This window comes from Oncorhynchus mykiss, chromosome 24 (assembly GCF_013265735.2).
Source record: "Oncorhynchus mykiss isolate Arlee chromosome 24, USDA_OmykA_1.1, whole genome shotgun sequence".
NCBI classification, from domain to species: Eukaryota; Metazoa; Chordata; class Actinopteri; order Salmoniformes; family Salmonidae; genus Oncorhynchus; species Oncorhynchus mykiss.
The window spans coordinates 6,384,211-6,406,267 of record NC_048588.1 but is presented as its reverse complement, the minus strand read 5'-3'; the positions used below and the strand labels follow the sequence as shown (position 1 = coordinate 6,406,267).

Sequence of the window (22,057 nt, the reverse complement as noted above, 5' to 3'; positions counted from 1 at the left end):
GAAATCTATGACAATACTTGCTGTCTAGAAATGATTAACAACCAACTTGACAGAACTTGAAGAATATTAAAAATAATAATTGGCAAATATTGCAAAGTCTCAGTGTGCAAAGACTTACCCACAATGACTCACATCTGTAATTGTTGCCAAAGGTGATTCTAATTTGTATTGCCTCAGGGGTGTGAATACTTACACTCTGTACAGTTCATTTGTAAAGTATTCAGACCCCTTCACTTTTTCCACATTTTGTTACATTATATCCTTATTCTATTTTTTTTTATTTCCCCCTCATCAATCTACACACAATAAAAATAAAAAATAAAAAACAGAAATACCTTATTTATATAAGTATTCAGACCCTTTGCTATGAGACTCGAAATTGAGCTCAGGTGCATCCTGTTTCCATTGATCATCTTTGCGATGTTTCTACAACTTGATTGGAGTCCACTTGTGGTAAATTAAATTGATTGGACATGATTTGGAAAGGCACACACCTGTCTCTATAAGGTCCCATAGTTGGCAGTGCATGTCAGAGCAAAAACCAAGCCATGAGGTCGAAGGAATAGTCCGTAGAGCTCTGAGACAGGATTGTGTTGAGGCACAGATCTGGGGGGGGGTACTTAAAAAAATTCTGCAGCATTGAAAGTCCCCAAGAACACAGTGGCTTCCATCATTCTTAAATGGAGAAGTTTGGAACCACCAAGACTCTTCCTAGAGCTGGCCGCTCGGCCAAATTGAGAAATCGGGGGAGAAGGGCCTTGGTCAGAGAGGTGACCAAGAACCCGATTGTCACTCTGACAGAGTTCCTCTGTGGAGATGGGAGAGCTGTCCAGAAGGACAACCATCTCTGCAGCACTCCACCAATCAGGCCTTTATGGTAGAGTGGCCAGACGGAAGCCACTCCTCAGTAAAATGCACACAACAGCCCTCTTGGAGTTTGTCAAAAGGCACCTGGTCTGATGGTTCACCTTCCAACAGGACAATGACCCTAAGCACACTGCCAAGACAATGCAGGAATGGTTTCGGGACAAGTCTCTGAATGTCCTTGAGTGGCCCAGCCAGATTCCAAACTTGAACCCGATAGATAGAACATCTCTGGTGAGACCTCAAAATAGCTGTGCAGCGACGCTCCCTATCCAACCTGACAGAGCTTAAGAGGATCTGCAGAGAAGAATGGGAGAAACTCCCCAAATACAGGTGTGTCAAACTTGTAGCATCATACCCAAGAAGACTCCAGGCTGTAATTGCTGCCAAAGGTGCTTCAACAAAGTACTGAGTAAAGGGTCTGAATACTTATATATAGATGTGATATTTCAGTTGTTGTTTTTTTATTCATTTGCAAAAATGTCTAAAAACCTGTATTTGGTTTGTCATTATGGGGTATTGTGGGTAGAATGATGAGGGGGGGAAAAGTCTTTAACACATTGTTGAATAAGCCTGATAACAAAATGTGGAAAAAGTCAAGGGGCCTGAATATTTTCCGAATGCACTGTAATTTAGATATTTCTGTATTTTATTTTCAATACATTTGCAAAGAAATTCCCCCCAAAATACTAAAATGAATCAGTTTTGAGTTCTGGCTGTAACACAACAAAATGTGGACTAGGTCAAACGGTATGAATACTTTCTGAATGCACTATAGCTTCTGTGGTAGGTCAAAGCTGTGTGCTGGAAAACGTTTATGGGTGAAATACTCATCGTGGTGCTCATGTGAATTTCATTTATTTTTCGGCTTCAGACCAATTCCTACATAAAACATTTGTTTTTGTTTTTAATAGGCCATGGTATTTGCACTGATATTGGGGCTAGGCCTACTCTAAATTGCAGTCTGGACATTGACATGCCAAACGTAGTCAGTAAGTAAGATTAAATTCACTAGGCCTAAAAAGACAGTGTATAATTCTAATCAAAATTATAATTAAACAAAACAACTTATTTTAAATAGGCTATCTCTAAATATAGTTACAGTCACTGTCATTTCTCCCTGCGGGTGTATAATACGGACAAGCCAACTTAGACTATGGAGGGTTTTACGGACACCCACACTTTTCACAGGAGCTGGATGGAAATCCAATACAGTATAAAGAGAAAGGGGGAATGTCCACACACCGTTATACCACTCGCAAATGTCACGTTTTCTAAACATCACGGAACCATTGCAGATCTAATTTGCACATCTCCAGAAATAGCAGACAAAATTGCATTTGAGCCGTGGACGCTCTCACCGTTAACCTATGGACGGTGATGATATCATGAACCGCATCTCTCGTTCCGTGAGCATAAGGAAAAATGTGCACACGTACAGTTGGCCTAAGGGCTCTTAGGCAGAAGGATGCCTGACTGTTTTGCTGCTCTTGATATTTTCATAATAGGCTACTGATTACGCTACTGTGCGCCTCCGCTGGCAAAATCGATGTGATAACCAATTGCGGTACTGCTAAGACCAGCTTTCGGTGAGTCTTAAGTATCACCAGGAGCGCTGCAAAATATTGGCACATTGGCGCACGTTTTTAGGGTCACGGCTCAAATATTTCCACCCCTCCCACCTCAGCGCAAGCTGATATAAGACAGGTAAATGACCAACTCTGCCACCAGGGTTGGAAAATAGAAGAGCGCAGGCTTTTACAAGTCGATATTGCCAAAGAGCGTTTGACACTAGCAACACCCTTAACGCCAGCCGGATGTAGAGCCCAAAGAGCGAGCGTTTGACACTAGCGACACCCTTAACGCCAGCCGGATGTAGAGCCCAAAGAGCGTGCGTTTGACACTAGCGACACCCTTAACGCCACCCGGATATAGAGCCCAAAGAGTTATATACTGGCCTGGGCGACGCTCAAAGCCAGGTTTGCACGCTCAACCAATTGACGGCGCACGACAACAATCTCTAACATGTTTCTTTACTTCCCCAGGTGATCAACCATCAAAAGGACTCACTATCCACACACAAATATCCCATGAATAAATGTGCTTCTCAGAATCAGTTTCATAGACAATGTCTGGCTTCATTATAAGGCATGGCTTTAGATCAAGTGACGAAGGACGTAGGACAGTCTTCACAAAGCTTGACATTTCCTTCAAAACACTCATACATGTTGGCTCCTCTTGGTGCCTGCTGGCCATTGCACCCCCCCCCCCCCCCCCCCCAGCCGAATCATGTGACTGTGTCTGGTCCTCCCAGGCAGATTTATGCCTCCAGGGCTTCACACATGGAGTAATATTGACACATGGACACAACCAGCCAAACGCGATGGCCACACTTTATGTAATTGTCATTCAATAACAGATTGGTATTGCGTACGTGATCTTGTAGTGATGATTCTTTTTTTTCCCGTTGCCATCTGTTATTTTTCTGTGGTCATTATAGTAATTCTCCTTTTCCCCTGTCCTTTGGTTACAAGCAACTTGTTTTCAACATTATACTGCCAACATCTACGAGTTGGGTAGAGTACCCTTGCTGCCCCACGCATCTGGAGATCAAAAAAGCAACATATGCATCCGGAGCTATTTTGGCACTGTTGGGAGTGCGTCCCTTCACAGTGCAGCTGTGGTGTGGTCTCCAAATGAGGACATCCTTTGTGTGGGCAGATCATGAGAAGGCCGACCGAGAGGGATCAGAGGGAAGAGGATGCTCCACTGATGGTGCGGCCGTTAAGCACAGTAGCCGAGCAAATGTCCTCCCAACTGGAATATGCAATAGAGATATTTCAATGCATTCTTGTTCTGAGCCTTGAGCAGAAACCGTTATGTGTTTCAGAGGAACGAGACGCCGATGTTTTTAACTGAGCACAAAGTGAATTAACTAACTAGCGTTTCAATCATTCCCCGTGAAATGCACACTTATCTCCAATCAGTGAATTACATTAAAGGGGTTTAAAATGCAAATAGATTTGTTTTTTTCCCGACCGGTCCTATAGACTCTTTATGGTGCCTTGGGGAAACGGTGACACAGAATGAATTACTGTGTGTGTGTGTGTGTGTGGGGGGGGGGGGTTGATCATGGGTAGGTTAAATCTCCTCTTCGGTCGTCATTGGCTGATGTGTCTCCCTGGCGGTGATTATGATTGCGTAGTTTACAACCCCCAGTGCTCGGGAACACTTGTGTGCACTCAGGCGCACAGGACAGAGCTGGAGAGAGGTGGAGGGATGGGAAGATAGAGGAAGGAATAAAGCACATATGTTGGGAGAGAGAGAGAAAGAGAGAGAGAGCGTGGGGGGTGGCAGAGTGCTGCAGAGAAAGGGAGCAAGTGTATGTCTGTCTGCCTCTCCCCTCTCTGAGTCTGTGATGGTGTGTCATGGCAGGCAGCAACTCAGTGTGCTCTCCTCTCATTCGCTGGCTGAGTCTCTGGGGTTGCGGTTGTTATGCGATTACATTGGGCTTACTGGAAAGAATCTGTATCTATTCTGAAAACACCTGAGAGTGTAATGAATGAAATCAACAAGAGATGAGTCAAACCTGAAATCCTCCAAACCAAACCGATGAAGACAGACAAAGGAGAGATCCGTACCAGATTATTCTATCAGGATGTAAAATGATGATAAGAGAAGCGCATTTTTATCTGTGAGCCCTGACCTCTAAAGTTGAAGTGGTTTTCTGGGCTGCCAGGGCCGAGCCAGCCCTTTAACCCAATTTCATGTGCACTGATGGGCCAGAGTCAGGAGCTGCTGATCTGGAGCCCAGGCTGTAGCACTCAGGCCTCTTAAAGGTGTACCACTGAATTACAGCTCATGCTTACAAGCTAACAATGGTAGACAAATAGAACATTTTCTTTGGCATTTAATGTGGTTGCTTAGAATCCATTTTATTTACCTGCCAGATTAAGGATATAGGGAAACCATAGCCAACGCCATATCAATCAAATTTACATCAGCACGTGTCACAAAGTGCTTAAATGTATGTTCCGATATGGTGAACTGCCAACGTGGTAATCACAAATTGCTGCTGGCTATGAACTATTTACAGAATGATTTCAATGGAAAAAATCCAATGTTTGTGGCAGTAGATTGTTTATGACCCCATGTTCCATAAGTGATATAAATATGACTTTATTTTCAAGTTATTAGAATTTCCACTCATCAATGTCTCCCTTTACCTCTCTGCTCCCCTCCTCATGCTCCCCTCCTCATGCTCCCCTCCTCATGTTCCCTCTCCCTTACCCTAACCTTCAACCCCCCATTCTATTTCTCTCTCTCAACGTCTTCTTCCTATCCTACACCTGCCATCTCCACCCCCCACTACCCTCCCTCTCCATCCTCCAGGAGGGCCAGCAGTTGATCCAGGAGAAGCCCGAGCTGAGCCCGGTGGTGCGGCGGAAGCTGGGGGAGATCCGGGAGTGTTGGCAGGACCTGGAGAGCACCACCCAGGCCAAGGCCCGCCAGCTGTTTGAAGCCAACCGGGCCGACCTACTGGTGCAGAGCTACGTCAGCCTGGACCATCGGCTGCACCAGCTGGAGGGACAACTGTGCTACGTGGACCAGGGTCAGGACCTGACCAGCGTCAACAAGCAGCTCAAGAAGCTCCAGGTCTCTTCCACTTCATTATATGATCCAACTACTGTTACAGTTTTTGTTTTTTGTGATCAGTTTAGAATAGTTGGGAAATATCGTTGGGTGTGGTGTTGCTATGGTATCGTAGTTAGGTTTAAGCTGTTGAATATCGCAGTGTATCTCTATATATAAAGACCTAGGGTTGTTCTGTGTGAATTACTAATCCTTTATCATCCATTTTCTCTGAATACCTTGCTGTTTTCTCTTCATTTACGTGCCTTAAATGAGCCAGGCTGCCATAGGCTTTTGTTTAACAAGAGCAATTGGCACTCAACGCGTCACCAGTATGCTTGGCCTGCACTCCCAATGTGCTGTCATTGGAGAGTCAGACCATTCCACCCAAAGCATGGCTCTACAATACATACAGGGTTAAAGTAACTGTCCAGTGTTTCCAGACTTCTATGAAATATGACCTATATTTAATTACAATATGAGTTAAATAATTGTGTATGTTAAAAAGCAGCTTTTCTGTGTTGGAATAGTGTGGGTGTACCCCAACAACAGAAGGGCGAGGGGCGTATACCGGTCCTAAAAAAATATTCATGCTAGTAGACCACTGATTGGCCAGCTCATCCTCCTCAGGAAATAGCAAGCATTTTATAAACGGTCTGTTTGGGATACAAGTTTGAGGTGTTTTTAAAAAAAAGGTGTTTTAGAAACGTTATTTTATTCTTATATGAGTATAGGATGAGTCAAAAACATTATCTGGGTATGAGTTAACAGAATATGAACTGTTAAAAGTGAGATTTTCACTGGACAATTACTTGTAGACAAAATGTAGCCTATGCTACATGTTAACAAACACTAATGTTAATGCTAGCCAACAACCGATACAGTAGGAAGAGGTTCATGTTTTTTCCTGTCCAGGATGCTCTACCCCTGTTCTGTCACTACTACTGGATCCATCCCACAGCTTATTATTTCATCATGCGTCTCTCATTCTCCTCTCCAACAGCATGCTGCCGCTAAGGGCTGCTTTACAGTTCCATTTCAGCCTGCCATTGTGCTTTGTGTACAGTACGCTCCATCACCCAACCTCCATCCAGGGGTACAGTACCCTTTTCACTTCAGTTCATTTCTCTCATGGGTACTCTGATCTTCTTTCCTTTCTTCCTTTCCTTTCATTTCCTTTCCTTTCCTTTGATTTATTTTCCTTTCCTATTTTTTCTTTCCTTTAAATGTCCTTTCTTTCATTTCTTTAACCTACCTGTCTTTTCCTTCTTTCTCTCCTAATTTCTTTCTTTATCCCTTTCGTACTATTTTTTTTTTTATCTTTCTTTCCGCTTCCCTCCATCCACTACCTCATCCTGTCCTGCTGCTCCTTCTGTGATCTATGGTGTGAGCAGAATCACTGTCTCATCCTTGAAACTCTAACCTTTCGCTTCACATGGAAATGTATGAAAATCTCCACTCGACTGTGCGAAATTGTCCTGTTTGTCAATTCAAGGACCATTTCTGTCAAAGTTAGAAATAATGTTCAATTCCCATGTTTTATTTTATTTCTCTAAAGTGGTGATTCAATGCATACGTGTTGGGGTAACATTTTGTGTATTAGCCAATTGAGAGTGTGCTTATTCCCGTGCTAGTCTCTGATATGTGTCTCTGAGAATGTCAAGGGATTCATTTAACCAGATAGAAGGTACCGAGGCAGCCGTCCCGAAGGCTCTTTTCCTCCCAATTCCTAAGAAGTCAAATCGTCATGTGAATTCGTATGAGATTGATCGGCCTCATTCTGCCTCCTACTCTAATTCACTTTACCATGGCACTCATACAGCAGCTCTTTGCATCTGGCCCACTTTTCAAATTAGTTATTGACACAACTCCACCTCCCTGGTGATCTTAACCTGATGTTTCTGTCCCAAAATGAGTGTCACCGCCTTAGTGAGAATCACCATTCCCCTCTGAATTACCTAACAGCTACAGTATATGGCCACTCTGGAGGAGTAATTGCTTTGTAGTCAATTGCGGTAGATCTAACAGCTATCATCCAAACACTGTTATGACAGACTGACAGACAGAGCAACTTATCATGTACACCTAGGAAAGCCATGGATTTCCTAGGTGGCCGACTCCCGAGTTGGATGTTACCAGGATATTTTGGTGAGAGCTGATTGATACAGGGACCGATGTATCCTCTCCATACTCACCAGGCCTCTCGCTGTCCTGTGGACTTCCTCCCTCTCTTTAGTTCCTAACCTCTCCGTCCTCCCTCTCTCCCTCCTCCCTTCACTCACCCCTCCTCAAACGCTTCAATTCCATCCCCCTTTGCTTCCATTCTATCTCCTCTCTCACTCCCTGTCCATTCCCTTGCTCCCTCTCTCCAGACGATGGAGTGTCAGATGGAGGAGTGGTATAAGGAGGTGGGGGAGCTGCAGGTGGCGGCGGCCTCCATCCCACAGCAGGGCCAGGTCATGGAGACGGTCGGCGAGCGCCAGGCCGCCGTGGAGACGCGCATCGTCCGCCTCATCGAGCCGCTCAAGGAGCGACGGCGCATCCTTCTGGCCTCCAAGGAGGTTCACCAAGTGGGCCGTGACCTGGAGGACGAGATAGTGAGTGGCCGTCCTGATCCTCCTCCGATTATACCCACACACACACCACGCACACTTACAGACACTTATAGACATGTGACTTACAAGTGTCATCGGGTAAAAGTGTTGCTTAAGTTGGTGACTAACCCCCTTTCTTGTTTGTGAAAGGCGTTATCTTGATAAAATATGTTATGTAACACTAAACTGATGCAGTGCCATGCTGGTGATAACCATCAAAGTTACCAGTGTTCGCAAGTGCTCCTTTGCTAGTTTCACTTGTGATGTGTTTGCAGCTGTGGGTGCAGGAGCGGCTGCCTGCCGCCACGTCTCAGGAGCACGGCTCCAGTCTCCAGGCTGTGCAGCACCTCATGAAGAAAAACCAGGTGAGTGACAGCTAGCTGAGGCTAATCACACCGTTACAGTACATGTCTATCATACTGTAACATATCTAACTGGACATCGTCTTTCTGTCCCGTCCCTTCCCCCAGACTCTGCAGAGGGAGCTGCAGGGCCATCGGGCGAGGGTGGAGGACGTCCTGGAACGAGCTAATGTCATCGCCTCCATCCGCAGCCCCGAGGCTGACTGTGTGCGGGCGGGCCTGGAGCAGCTCAGCGGGCTGTGGGGTCTGCTGTGGGCCGAGACAGAGAGAAGACAGCTGGTGCTGGATGCCATGTACCAGGCCCAGCAGTACTACTTTGACACGGCCGAGGTGGAGGCCTGGCTCAGCGAACAGGAGCTGCACATGATGAACGAGGAAAAGGGCAAGGTAGGAGGCTAGGAGCCAATCACCAGGCGCTGATGTACTTAATCTGCCCAGTTACCATTTTGAAGTACGAGATGATTGGCTTTTTGGAAGAGGAAAAGGTTGTATCTGCATAGGTGTAATGCAATGTGATTGTGTCCCTCCAGATATCAGCAACTGTATTTGAACACAAGTGGAGGCTGCTGGGGGGAGGACGGCTCATAATAATGGCCGGAACAGAGTAAATGGAATGGCATCAAACACATGGAAACCATGGAAACCACGTGTTTGATACCATTCCACTGATTCCGCTCCAGCCGTTACCACGAGCCCGTCCTCCCCAATTAAGGTGCCACCTTCTGTGATGAACATTGCAGGCACTTGAATCGTTAGCATGCCAAGGTTTGTGAGAATGGACTGTAAGTGTGTTGTGGACACCCTCTCAGGATGAGCCCAGCACCCTGCAGCTACTGAAGAAGCACCTGGTACTGGAGCAGACGATAGAGGACTACGCTGAGACGATAGGCCTTCTCTCCCAGCAGTGCAGACAGCTACTGGAGATGGGACATCCAGACAGGTCAGTGTTGGTGCCCCACAAACCTGTCACCACGGTATTACCAAGGCTTTCGTGGGATCAAAAGTTGGTTATAGCAGCTCTAAAGGGAGTGTGCCATGAAATACCCATTTAATATACTGCCTTAACAGCTCAAAGGAAATCCCCTATATGAGAACCAAGGATCTCAGTTTGTGACTTGATTGAAGAAGATCAAGGGCCTCTCCAGTCTTAGTCTTCTGGGTGCTGAGGAGTAACCCGGTAGTAAATGGCTTGAACGACATAACCCCTGTAGAGAAGGTAGTACAGTCCAGTAAAGTTTGCCGGCCATGGACTCCTGTTGCTCTGTTTATGGCAGCAGAGTGAGTCATGGTGACAGCAGGGTCAGCACTGGGCCCGTATTGCTACTCTGTCTCTGGTGTCAGAGCTAACGCTAACGGCTCTATCATCTTAGCTGTTAGCCGACGCCGGCGTCTCTGCACTAGTAGGGTATGGATGTTTTTAGGGGTTGCCCATGGTTGTCTCATGTTGTTCCGTTTGCTTTGTAAGTCTTCTCCTCACATTTACTCCTCCTGCGAACTCAACACTGTAAAACCAGCTCGTGGTTTTTCATGTCTAAATGTGTTTCACTCCCACACATTCCCCCGCAATTTCACCCTGTGTTTACTACATGTCTCAAACCCCGTCTCTGGTGTGTGTGTGTGTCTGCGTGCCTACCTGCCTGCGTGTGTGTATGTGTCTGTCCGTGTGTGTGCGTGTGTCTCAGTGAGCAGATCAGTAAGTGTCAGTCTCAGATGGACCGGCTGTACGTGTCTCTGAAGGACCTGGTGGAGGAGAGGAAGTCTCGTCTGGAGCAGCAGTACTGGCTCTACCAGCTCAACCATGAGGTGGACGAGCTGGAGCAGTGGATCGCTGAGAGGGAGGTGGTGGCCAGCTCGCCAGAACTGGGACAGGACTTTGAACACGTCACGGTCAGTGGGACCACTCTCAGAGCATGAATGGACAAAGGCTTCAACAATATGATAGGGCTGGTGGTCCTCTGTAGCTCAGTTGGTAGAGCATGGCACTTACAATGCCAGGATAGTGGGTTCAATTCCTGGGACCACCCATATGTAAATGTATTTGATCATGACTGATAAGTCGCTTTGGATAAAAACGTCCGCTAAATGGCATATAGTGTTTGTCTAAAACCTTTTGGGAAGAGGGTTAATATGTCTACCTGTATGGCTCAAAGAAGGGCATGCAGTACACTGTAATATTGCTTAGTAAGGAAGTAGTATGTATTTCAACGCAATTTGTTTTGATAAGTAGCCTATTACTGCTTTAGCAACAGTGCTTAGCTTGGCTAACTAGATATTGATCGTCCCTTCATCCCTCTCCTCCTCTCTCCTCCTCCTCTCTCCTCCCTTCAGATCCTGCAGGAGAAGTTCACAGAGTTTGCGTCGGAGACGGGCAGTCTGGGTCAGGAGCGTGTGACGGCGGTTAACCAGATGGTGGATGAGCTGATCGACTACGGCCACGCCGAGGCTGCCACCATCGCCGAGTGGAAGGACGGCGTGAACGAGGCCTGGGCCGACCTCCTGGAGCTCATGGAGACCCGGGCACAGATGCTGGCCGCCTCGCACCAGCTCCACAAGTTCTTCACCGACTGCCGCGAGGTAGCGTTTGAACCATAAGAAGAGCTACGGGATACAGGTCTGTGTCGTGTTTTGATGTGTCTCTGATGGGCCGTTATCGCATTGTGCTGCAGGTCTTGGCCCAAATCGATGATAAGCAGCGGAGGCTGCCCGAGGTGCGGGCGCGCCAGGGTGGCACTGCCAACACCAGCACCCTGCAGAGGCTCATGCACAGCTTCGAGCACGACATCCAGCTGCTCGTCACTCAGGTGAGCCCCCCCCCCCACTATCACTTTATTTTATTAGCACATGAGACTAAAAAGGAAGACAGAACAATACAGGAGGTCAATGTGGTAATACTTCACGTGAAGTTTCTCTCATACTTGTTCAGTAAGTACTTTTCCACAGTACTTTTAGTTATTCCTATGTCATTTATCACCCGTCCCTGTCTATCTGTGTCCAGGTGAGGCAGCTCCAGGAGAGTGCGGGTCAGCTCCGGACCATCTACGCCGGGCAGAAGGCTGAGGCGATTGCCGGCCGGGAACAGGAAGTGATGCATTGCTGGAAGGAGCTCTTGACGTCCTGTGAGGAGTGCCGAGTGCAGATCACCACGGCAACAGACAAGCTGCGGTTCTTCGGGGTGGTGCGAGACCAGATCATGTGGATGGACAGCATCATCTCTCAGATCGGCACAGGGGACAATCCAAGGTATATGAGTGGACATGGTTACAATTGTATTTTTATGGTTTAGGCCATACACATTTTATGAAAGTGAGGTGAGCAAGAGAAAAAAAGTGAACCTTTTTTGTTGAAATACTATAGGCCCAGCAATGTTAGTTCAACACCTAGCGACCTAGGATAGGCTGAAAGACGTATAGTTCAGCTATAATCCAAAAGGAAGTTGTGTGTCTCTTTCCTGGAAGATTGTATTTTTTAAATGTGAAGGGGGCGTCCGTTAAACATTAAATGAAGTGTGTACGGCCTTATCTATATTTACAGTTTGTATCTCATACTGCTCCATCTCATCCACCTGTCCATCTATCAGATGTGATTGATCTGCATGTTCAGGGGCCTGTTTTGATTTTGTGGCATTATCGTAATATAAGTAAATAAGGGAATTTATTTACGTTACGAAAATGCCAAATATGGAGAGCTGCACAGAGAGCAACAATTATAATGAACACATTTCAAGCAATGCACTGTAAGCATGTTTTAATATAGCAATTAACAGTGTTATTTTCAAAATGGCTGCCTGGTGGTGTAAATGAGGCTGACCTGGCCCTTGTCTTCCGGGGTGTGTAACCCTGTGCTATTCTCCCTCACTGTCAGCATTCCCCACAGCGATATAACGGGCTCTGGACTCTCTGGTCCTTTCAGGGATGTGTCCTCAGTGGAGGTACTGATGAACTACCACCAGAGCTTGAAGAGCGAGGTGGAGGCGCGCAGTAAGAGTGTGCTGCAGTGCATCGAGATGGGCAAGACGCTGCTGGCCGCACGCAACCCTGCTGCTGAGGAGGTAACAGCACTGTTGACAGGGTTCTGCCATAGAACATAGAGGATGGTACTGTAGTTTAGATTACATTTACAGTCACTAGTTTGGATGAAGCTCAATGGAAATGTATTTTTAGATCAAGGAGAAGCTGGATAAGGTGGTGGCCAAGCAGTACGAGCTGTCTGAGAAATGGGACAAACACTGGGAGGTCCTGCAGCACAGTGAGTCCCCCCTGATTTTACCTGAATGTAACTTACTCTAGTACCTGGCACCTCAAGTCTCTGTTTGATATTATCCCAAGCCATTCCATAATTTGGAACCACAGTAAGCTACAACTGAGCAACAGTGTGAGGGATGTGATACCAATTCTCAGACACTGAGTTCCTCTTTCTCCTCTGCCTCAGTGCTGGAGGTGCACCAGTTTGCCCAGGAAGCGGTGGTGGCCGAGGCCTGGCTCACGGCCCAGGAACCCTTCATCAATAGCAAGGAGCTGGGTGCCAGTGTGGACGAGGTGGAGCAGCTCATCCGCCGCCACGAGGCCTTCCGCAAGGCCGCCGCCACGTGGGAGGAGCGCTTCAGCTCACTACGACGCCTCACCACGGTCCGTCACTATCCCTAGCCTACTAACACTCCCCTTAGCTGATGCCGTCTTTATCCTGGTTGCTTACAAGAGGTTGTAGAGCACAGCTTGTTTGAAGTGACTTGTCAATTGGCTTCATGTTTACGGTATGCTTAATTTTGTTGTGGAGGAGATTCTACTATGAAGTGCTGATGTTTAGTTAACCTCGATTTGGTTCCAGGTGGAGAAGATGAAAGCAGAGCAGAGTAAGCTCCCTCCCACCCCCCTGCTGGGTCGAAAGGTGTTCCTGGACCCCCAGGAGACGTCCCCTGCCCGGAGCCAGGGCTCCCCCCTAATGAGACGGATCATTTACGAGCAGGTCGAGCACAGAGCTGAAAGGCCCTCCCAGGAACCCTTGCCCTCCTCCGTGGCCCGCCGCTTGGGATCCACCGTGGCCAACTACACCCCCATCATGAACGGCTCCAGTGGCTACCGCAACAGCCTGGAGGCCTGGGCCATGCCCGTGATGGGGGGAGTGGTTGGAGGTGTAGTGGGGGTGGCAGCTGGCCTGGGAACAACCGCCATGGAGGCCAGAGGGGTAGCAACAAATTTAGGGACCACAACTGCCATGGAGGTCCGAGGGGTGGCAGTAGGGTTGGGGACTGCCGCCTCGGAAGCCAGAGGGTTGGCCGTAGGATTGGTCACCCCCGCGGTCGAGGCCAAAGGGATAGCTGCAAGCTTGGTGACTGGTGCAGCCACGGCAGTGGAGGTGAAAGCCTCACAGTACCTCCGGCAGCCTAAGATCAAACACATGGACGACATGGTGACGCCCATGCTGGTGGCCTGTAGGCTGGAGAAGGTGAGAGAGAAGGAGGTGAGAGAGAGGGAGCAGAGAGAGAGGGAGAGAGATATTTTGTTAATAGAGCCAGCGCCGGTGATGCCGGTGATGGCCGAGGTGGTGCTCCAGGAGATGGGGAGGGAGGGGATGGGCAGGGAGAGGTTGAACAGTGAGCCCAGCAGCAGAGACCACCGGGCGGGGAGCAGCCGGTCAGAGCCCCAGCAGAGAGACAGGGACAGAGACAGTAGGGACAGTAGGGACAGTCACAGGGAAGCCAGGCTGGAGCGCCAGCACTCTAGTGAGGTGCTGATGATTCAGGCACGGCGGGATGAGCTGCCCCAGGAGGTGTGGCGGGAACGGGCCGAGCGCAAAGAGAGGAAGCTGGAGAGGCAGACGTCCAGCGAGCAGGAAGGCCACGGACACGAAGGCCGGAGGAAAGACCGCCACCGGACGGAGAGACAAGAGTCCAGTGAACACGACACAGCCAAAGAGCAGTCAGACAGACGTTCTACGTGAGTACTACATTGTGCCTTGGAGTCGTTAAGTGCTGTTATGGTGGGAAAATTACAAACTCTGTTATGCATATGCACTGAAAAAGTCCACGGTCTATTTCTCTCATTTAAGAAGAAGCTAGTGTTCTTCCACTCTTGTCTTTGTGTAACTTGGTCACGCGGGCGAAGACTAAGGGCCATATGAGAGTGACCACAGTTTGAGTCCATCCTGTTCTTTTGGTATCTTTCAAGGGCACAGCTGTGTGGAGATATGAAGAGACCAGAAGCTAGCTTGAGCGGCAGCAGTTAGATTGTAACAAAACTGCCGTTATCACGTGTTTGTACACTACGTTCCGATCAAGATCTCACACACCTGCTCTTTGCCACGAAGACAAAGAGGTTGTACTTTCTATAAAAGCGGAGAGCCAACTCTGTTCGTTGGGCTCTTAACTCTGCACTGTTGAGGAGATTGCGAACTTCTCCAGATTTGCAAATCTTATAATAAAGTTGTTTGAAGAATCTATAGTCCCTCTCCTTTTGGTTAGAATTTCCACGACACTGTTTGCAGAAAGGTGTATCACTTTTTATCTTGGTTGATTACAGGGAGAAAAGGTCAGGCGGCCAGACCTTGTTTGACATAGTGGAGCAGCTAAAAGACAGAGAGGCAGCAACGGTGAGTCTTCTGTTCACCAGGTTTGCCGCCTTTATTACACAGATAGAGTTATCTATACATAAATGCTATTAATGAGGGTGTTTAACGGCTACACGTTGTATTTACAGTCTGAACTCTGCCCTCTCTCTTCTCTCCTCAGGCCCGAGGGGAGGTCCCTAAAGTGCCGAACGGCGTGCCAGAGAAGTCTTCCGGACGTCCAGACCGGCCGCGAGCACGGGACCGCCCCAAGCCCCGGCGGAGACCCAGGCCCAAGGACCACTCTGCAGGAGAGGCCACCACCCGGCGGTCACGCTCGGCGCCAGAGCCAGGGATGGCCCAGAGCGTGAGCCCCTCAGTCCTCCAGCCGCCCAGCCACACTGCCCACCACGAGGGCTTCCTCTTCCGCAAGCTGGACATCGAGACCATGAAGAAGAGCTCTAACAGGTGGGCAACCAGGTTCCTAGCGGGGGAGTATGTTGATATTACAAACAGGCATGATCTTATGAGCATGCTAAGCTAACAAAACAACTGACTTTACCTACGAAATGTTCAATTGGTGCATGTCACTGGCATTAACATATGTTCCAGCATCTGATTGGTGCCTTAGGTCTCGGTCGACATATGCTCATCCTATTGGAGCTTTTGCACTGGTCTGACATACTGTATGTTCAGACATTCCTATTGGAGCTTAACGACCCGAGTTGACATATGCTCTTGTAACCTATTGAAAATAGAATTCTGGATTGACATATGTTCTAGCATCCTATTTGAAAATAGCCATTTGCTTTAACATATGCTCTTCTAGCATTTTATTGAAACTTCAGATCTCTGTTTAGCCTCTGATCAGAAGTGTATCAGAATGAGAGTTCAACCAAGAGATAGCCACCAGCCATTCCACTGCTTGCCACATGCATGGTGCCTAAATCAACACTGGCCCTGACGGAGAGCAGTCTGGTTGATGGATGTTGTTGCTGAGCCTTAGGTCGAACCTGGTGCTGGTTCTGGCCTGGCCCATAGCCAGTACGATATGCAGCCATAGCCAGGCTACCCGCACAGGTCCCTGCAGTGGCCACACATCACTCCGCTTCCTCCCCGAGAGACGTTTCGTTCAGTCGGTCATGCTTGGTGGCCTACCATGGGTCTCTGGCCCCCGGAGACTGAACCGCCCGCCTCTCGCTGCCGCACTGCCCCCTGGAGGCCATGGCTGACACGCAACGCAACAGACTCATCCCACAAATGAGTCCCACTGCTCACTCACCAATTGGATGAATGTTTCCGATGTACATGTAATGCTATGTACATGCCAAGGTAAAGCCTAGCTTTTTTATGTGTTTCACTCAATCGTCTTAAGAGGATAGATGAAAGTTCACGAATACCAATACTGTGATTTAACCAGAGTCTCTGTGTTTTTCTCTCTCCTGTTGCTCCTTGCTGCTGGCTGTTCTTCCTACCTCGCCACAAAGGTAAGCCACGTGTATGCACCTATGCACGCTACGGTCGGCGGTTCATTTGTTTGTTCAGCAGTGTGTTCTCCCTCGGCCCACTGCGGCCAGTCATCTTGAACGCCCCCAGGTGAGTGAGGTTAGGTGGCATTAAGCCTGTGGTTGGTTTTGGCTGAACACTCCCTGTTTCCCCCCCCCCCCCCCCCCCCCCCCCCCCCCCACTACAGCAGATCCTGGGTCAACCTGTACTGTGTGCTGAACAAAGGAGAGATAGGCTTCTATAAGGATGCTAAGAACACCGCCACACCTTACAACAACGAGCCCATGCTCAACCTCGGCCACTGCCACTGCGACGTCACCCTTGGATACAAGAAGAAGAAAAACGTCTTTACACTTAAGTTAGTACTCTGCCTTCAATCGGGGACATGTTGTGTAGATGACCATTTTGTGTGTTACCCTCAACTTCTCTGTCCTTCTGTTTCAGAACGAAAGACGGAAGTGAATTTCTGTTCCATGCAAAGGATGAGGTAAAAGGCGTTCGAATGGTTGACTGCTCTTTCATGGAAACACAGTCATATAATAGCGATGTGATACTGCAATGCTTGTCCATGTGCCAAATAACTTTCTCTCTGTCTCTCGCCCTCTCTCTTTTCCTTTCTCGTTCTTTATCATTCGTCCTGTCCCATGCTCTCTCTCATCTCCCTTTCTCTCTCCGAGTCACAGGATGATCTAAAGGCCTGGACCACCAACATCAACAAGAGCATCGCAGAGCATGAGGAGATTGCCAAATGGGGTCAGCCCCAGCCTACTACCTCATCCACGGACGAGGGCACGCGCCGGGACGGCAGCAAGGCCGATAACAAGTCAGACCGGGGGGAAAGGCCGGAGAGGGCCGAGCGCTCTGAGAGGTCGGATAAGGGTGAGACCAAATCGGACACCAAGCGTTCAGAAAAGTCCAGCAAGAAGAAATGAGTTTGATGTTGTGCGCTGGGTGGGGGAAAGGGAGAGCGGTTTAAAAGACTCCCAGTCAAGACCCATCCTTTTCACCTCGTCCACCTGCTTCAGTTCTGTTTAGTGTCAAAAAGGACAGGAACATCACCCTGGTGAACTGACATGAGGGATTTGAAGCACAAATATCAGTGTGCCCCTCATCGTTGCCCTCTCTCTTTATCTCTGTTGCTCTGAGGGTGTCAGTCTTGGGCACTAACACTTATTGCCCGGCTTGTTCCACCCTCTGGTAGTGACATTGGTGCACTGCAGAAAGCAGATGCTCCTAGTCAGGGCAGCAGTGTGAGAGAGATGGACACATGTAACAAGAGGGTTGTTATCACTGGTGGTATGAAGAAGTAGCTCATAACGTTTTAAGTTTATTTTTTTGTAAGAGATGAGCTGTATCTGTATGTAACTCTTGTCTGTCTATTTATGTATTGTATGTCTAGAACATCCAATCTTATACTCCCAAACAAAAGTGAATGAAATATGCCTAAATGTTTTTCACAACTGGCCTCTTTTTGGAGAACAATTATTTTATGTTGTTTCCTTTTTGTATTTCTGCTCATTCACTTTGCCTTCATTCTTTTCTGGGCTTTTCTCACTTTTTGGATTTTCTTCAGCACAAAACTGTAATGTCATCAAACTCATCCTAATTGAATTTGTACAATTCAACATTGAGCCAGAGGACAAAAAGAAGAGGCAGAGAACATCAGCCTTCACAGAGCTTGTTCTGGCTTTTGGATGGATGAGCTGGAACCTTTACCTGGAGGCTGGCCCCCACGGCCATACTCATCTATGCCTTCATCTGGGGCCCCCAGGGACCCAGCAGCCATAGCCACCCAGCATCAGAGGGACAGGACTGGAAGCCATCTGGCAAGACCTCAAGCCTCCTTCCTTCTCAAAGACCATCAGATGGTGGTAACCGCACTCCACATACCCAGTCAACATTATTTTTGTCCATTCAGAAAATATCACAATGCTTTTTATAGACAGTCAAAAAAAATAGAAATTAAGTTGTGTGTGTCTGAGCATGTGTGTGCGGATGTGTGTGTCTGTTCAGCTTCTCACCACTCCCAGGGTTTTCATAGCTCAGGTTTTTTTTGTTCACATCTGCGTCCTCAGTTCTCCCTCAGTCTTCCAGGCACTGCCGTTCCACAGGCCAGGCTTTTAACCACAGGAGTTGAAGAGGACACAGCAAGAATCAGGGGCCACACAGAAATTACACGGTGCCGATTGGTCACTCCAAGGCCTCAGGAGTGCAAGTCGATGTCAGACGGATGTAAACAAAAGCTTCCTATCTTCTGGATGAATGAAACACATGCATGTCTTGCTTGAGATACATCTCTTGTTGATAGGCTTTGCATAGCAGTCCGATCATATGTTCCTCTCACAGTATGTAGCTATCAGCGACGATGTTCACGTTTGTTCCTCTCCATGCATCATACAATAAAATGATCTGTTTGTCGTAGCACTGCAAAGCCATATTTGGTAACGGGAAGTCTTACATTATGGAAGCTAGTGGACAAATCTTTTGCCTGTTCCTTACATCAGAGATTTGTACAGAAGTGAGGAGGGGCGAGGACGAGATAGTACAGTGCAAATATCATGAGATCTTTCCCGAGTAGCTTTTTCTACCATGTTTTTTAAAACACATTTTATGCATCTATACAGGCGTTGAATGCCAAATCAATGCAATCCATAACGCATGTTGGACACAACAAGGCAAGGATCAGCAGAACTTATTTTTGAATGAACATAACTGTCACACGGAATGTGAAATACAGTACAATATATGACACAGGACACAGCCAGATAGGGCGCTGTGGACATCTGTGAGATTCTATGGCGAGTTCTTAGATTCGTATGACATACTTTACTGAGTGGCATACAGTACAATTATCATAGTGTAGTTGGAGGATACTAACGATAAAGTGCTAGTTTGCTGAAGTCTTGCATTCAGGAGTTTCACTGTGCATTCACTACTATCTATTGTTTAGAGTAGACTTATCTTGCCTGGGCAGCTCATATGGAGGATGCCTCATTCCAAAAACAATATGCTCAATAAAGACGAATTGGTTTCAAATTGATGGACGTAATTGTGTTAGTTCTGATTTAACACTCATTTGGATGTCTCTGAATGGTATCTATGTTTGGAAATGCTGCTTACCATTGTACAGATGTCACAGATATCCTATTTGTATGCCATAGTCTCACTCGAAACAGATTGTATGCCGTCAAAGTATTATGGTGGCTTAGGGAGGTTGACCGGAATGTGAATAGAGAATTTATGCAACTTATCCCTTGCACTTAAACATTCCCCCATTGCGCAGTGCTATTGAGGAGCAGTGGAGCTTGAGGGTCCAAGAGGGAAATGTTTTTATTTGCTTACTGGAGAATGAGTTTTGAATTATCTTCATGAATGAACATTAAGTACACCAGCCGGAAAAGTATGAGAGTATCATGCTCAACCATGATGTGAGATATTTCACATGGCAGTTTTTCATGCTCGTCTTGCTTGTTACACATTACTAACAGCTGGAATTCCAGCCACAGTGCATGAAAGTACGAGTTTCACAAATCTCTCACGTCCTAACAACCAAACATGCCTATACAATATTTCATCCATTTAGTCATGCTAAGGTTTCATTCAGTAGTTATCTGTTTAAATGACCAGTGGTCATTTTCCAAATGTGGGCCGGCAAGTCTGTTGGCTTGGCCAAGGCCCGATCCATGTTATCTTTTCTGTTTCACAGAGGGTCATTTGAGTTTATAGACTTTCAAATGACAAACCAGCGGAATGTTGTTAATACCTAGAAAGCACAATTTTATAACCTACAGTTGATATACACACAAGCATTCAGTTGTTACAGGGAGACTTGTGAAAGGAATCCCATTATTGATACAATGCATCTGTATTAGCCGTGCAGTCATGATTTTTCAGGTGTGTGTGAAGTGCGTTAAGTCCTGGAGTGCTTCCTTCATGAAAGCAGTACCACCTCAAAGGTTACAAATCAATAGTCTTTGGCCATTATTTTATTTCAGGGAATAATAATTACATTTCAGTTTTCATCCCAGATGTTCCACTGCTGTTTGTGGACAAGTCAATGCTCAACACCTACCATTCATTTCCTGACCTTTGACCCTAGAGCACCACTGGTTTTTAGGGAACTACTGAATGGACGTTTTTGCAAAGTTCAACAGCTTGATGACCTGTACAAAATGTAATTGCTTAAAGTATTTTCTGTAAAAAAAAGAATGACATTTTCTTCTGTTCTGCTGTGAAAGGGAGGTTTTTAAACAAATGTAAATATTCATGGGGAAAATGGTTCATTGGTACAACATCAACAGAAAACATCACAATATCAGGACAAAGAAGTTGCATGAATAACATAGTCCCTATTATGATACTGCTCTGCATGTTTTGAAGTCTCATTCTGCCAATCACTGTACAATAATGGGGTGACACACTTGCTTACACGGAAAAGGTGAATGAATGAATAATAATGTATAAAACAGATCCAACTTAAAACCATTGACGCTGTACAGTTGTTTCTTTGAATTGATAAATACAAATTGGGATACTGAAAAAAAAAACACTGTGTGGTGTTCATTTGGATTGCATGCGAAGTTCAATGCCATTGTCTTGTCAATTGGCTCTTCAAATATATTCAGGCCAAAGGACCATGTTGGACCAATACTAATTCCAGTTACATTCACTCTTCTTCGCATAATTTATTTAAAAAAATCTGTCCTGTATTTACTGTATTTGATACAACATGTTTTAGTATTAACGCTGCTCATGCATAAAACCATACATGAATGTATCACTGCTGCTACAGTTAGGGACAAAATAGCAGCAAGTTCTCATAACATTATTGAAGCTAACAACTACAGACCTTCAAACATCTTATCTGTTCACACAGTTGTACATGTGTTGAATGAATAATGCTTTGATGAATTGTGATAATGGTTTACAGACATGCTGAACAATGTACCTAGAATCTTGGAGCCCCAACTTCCTGTTTCTTCTTTCTGTCTGTTATGTCACTGTCACCTACACCCTGAGTAGATACACTATATGTACAAAAATATGTGGACACCCCTTCAAATTAGTGGATTTGGCCATTTCAGCCCCCCCATTGCTGACAGGTGTATAAAATGAGCACACAGCCATGAAATCTCCATAGACAAACACTGGCAGTAGAATGGCCTTACTTAAGAGCTCAGTGACTTTCAACGTGGCACCGTCATAGGATACCACCTTTCCAACAAGTCAGGTTGTCAAATTGCTGCCCCTGCCAACTGTAAGTGCTGTTGTTATTGTGAAGTGCAAACATCTAGGAGCAACAACGGCTTAGCAGCAACGTGGTAGGCCACACAAGCTCACAGAACGGGACCACCGCATGCTGAAGTGTGTAGCGTGTAAAAATCGTCTGTCCTCGGTTGCAACACTCACGACCAAGTTCCAAACTGCCTCTGGAAGCAACGTCAGCACAAGAACTGTTTGTCAGGAGCTTCAGGAAACAAGTTTCTATGGCTGTGCAGCTGCACACAAGCCTAAGATTACTATGCGCAATGCCAAGCGTCGGCTGGAGTGATGTAAAGC

At 46.8% G+C, this 22,057-nt stretch overlaps 1 protein-coding gene across 8 annotated transcripts in view; it reads left to right on the top strand.

The window, feature by feature from the left end:
* The window catches only part of LOC110503306 (spectrin beta chain, non-erythrocytic 4), a 71,248-nt gene extending 50,265 nt beyond the window's left edge, over nucleotides 1-20,983 (top strand). Inside the window, exons 20-38 of one of the 8 annotated variants that reach the window (XM_036961357.1) lie at nucleotides 5,257-5,520; nucleotides 6,500-6,592; nucleotides 7,869-8,093; nucleotides 8,366-8,455; nucleotides 8,561-8,839; nucleotides 9,262-9,392; nucleotides 10,135-10,339; nucleotides 10,781-11,026; nucleotides 11,119-11,253; nucleotides 11,448-11,692; nucleotides 12,314-12,500; nucleotides 12,613-12,697; nucleotides 12,881-13,077; nucleotides 13,277-14,385; nucleotides 14,968-15,037; nucleotides 15,177-15,460; nucleotides 16,686-16,856; nucleotides 16,943-16,985; nucleotides 17,176-20,983. In XM_036961357.1, the coding sequence (XP_036817252.1) occupies nucleotides 5,257-5,520; nucleotides 6,500-6,592; nucleotides 7,869-8,093; nucleotides 8,366-8,455; nucleotides 8,561-8,839; nucleotides 9,262-9,392; nucleotides 10,135-10,339; nucleotides 10,781-11,026; nucleotides 11,119-11,253; nucleotides 11,448-11,692; nucleotides 12,314-12,500; nucleotides 12,613-12,697; nucleotides 12,881-13,077; nucleotides 13,277-14,385; nucleotides 14,968-15,037; nucleotides 15,177-15,460; nucleotides 16,686-16,856; nucleotides 16,943-16,985; nucleotides 17,176-17,430 (4,314 nt within the window). In that variant the 3' untranslated portion in view covers nucleotides 17,431-20,983. Of the gene's footprint in view, nucleotides 1-5,256; nucleotides 5,521-6,499; nucleotides 6,593-7,868; nucleotides 8,094-8,365; nucleotides 8,456-8,560; nucleotides 8,840-9,261; nucleotides 9,393-10,134; nucleotides 10,340-10,780; nucleotides 11,027-11,118; nucleotides 11,254-11,447; nucleotides 11,693-12,313; nucleotides 12,501-12,612; nucleotides 12,698-12,880; nucleotides 13,078-13,276; nucleotides 14,386-14,967; nucleotides 15,038-15,176; nucleotides 16,480-16,685; nucleotides 16,857-16,942; nucleotides 16,986-17,175 lie in introns of those variants that run through there. The other 7 variants (XM_036961360.1, XM_036961358.1, XM_036961359.1 and 4 more) reach the window with 7 other exon arrangements.
* The last annotated feature ends 1,074 nt before the right edge of the window (nucleotides 20,984-22,057 follow it).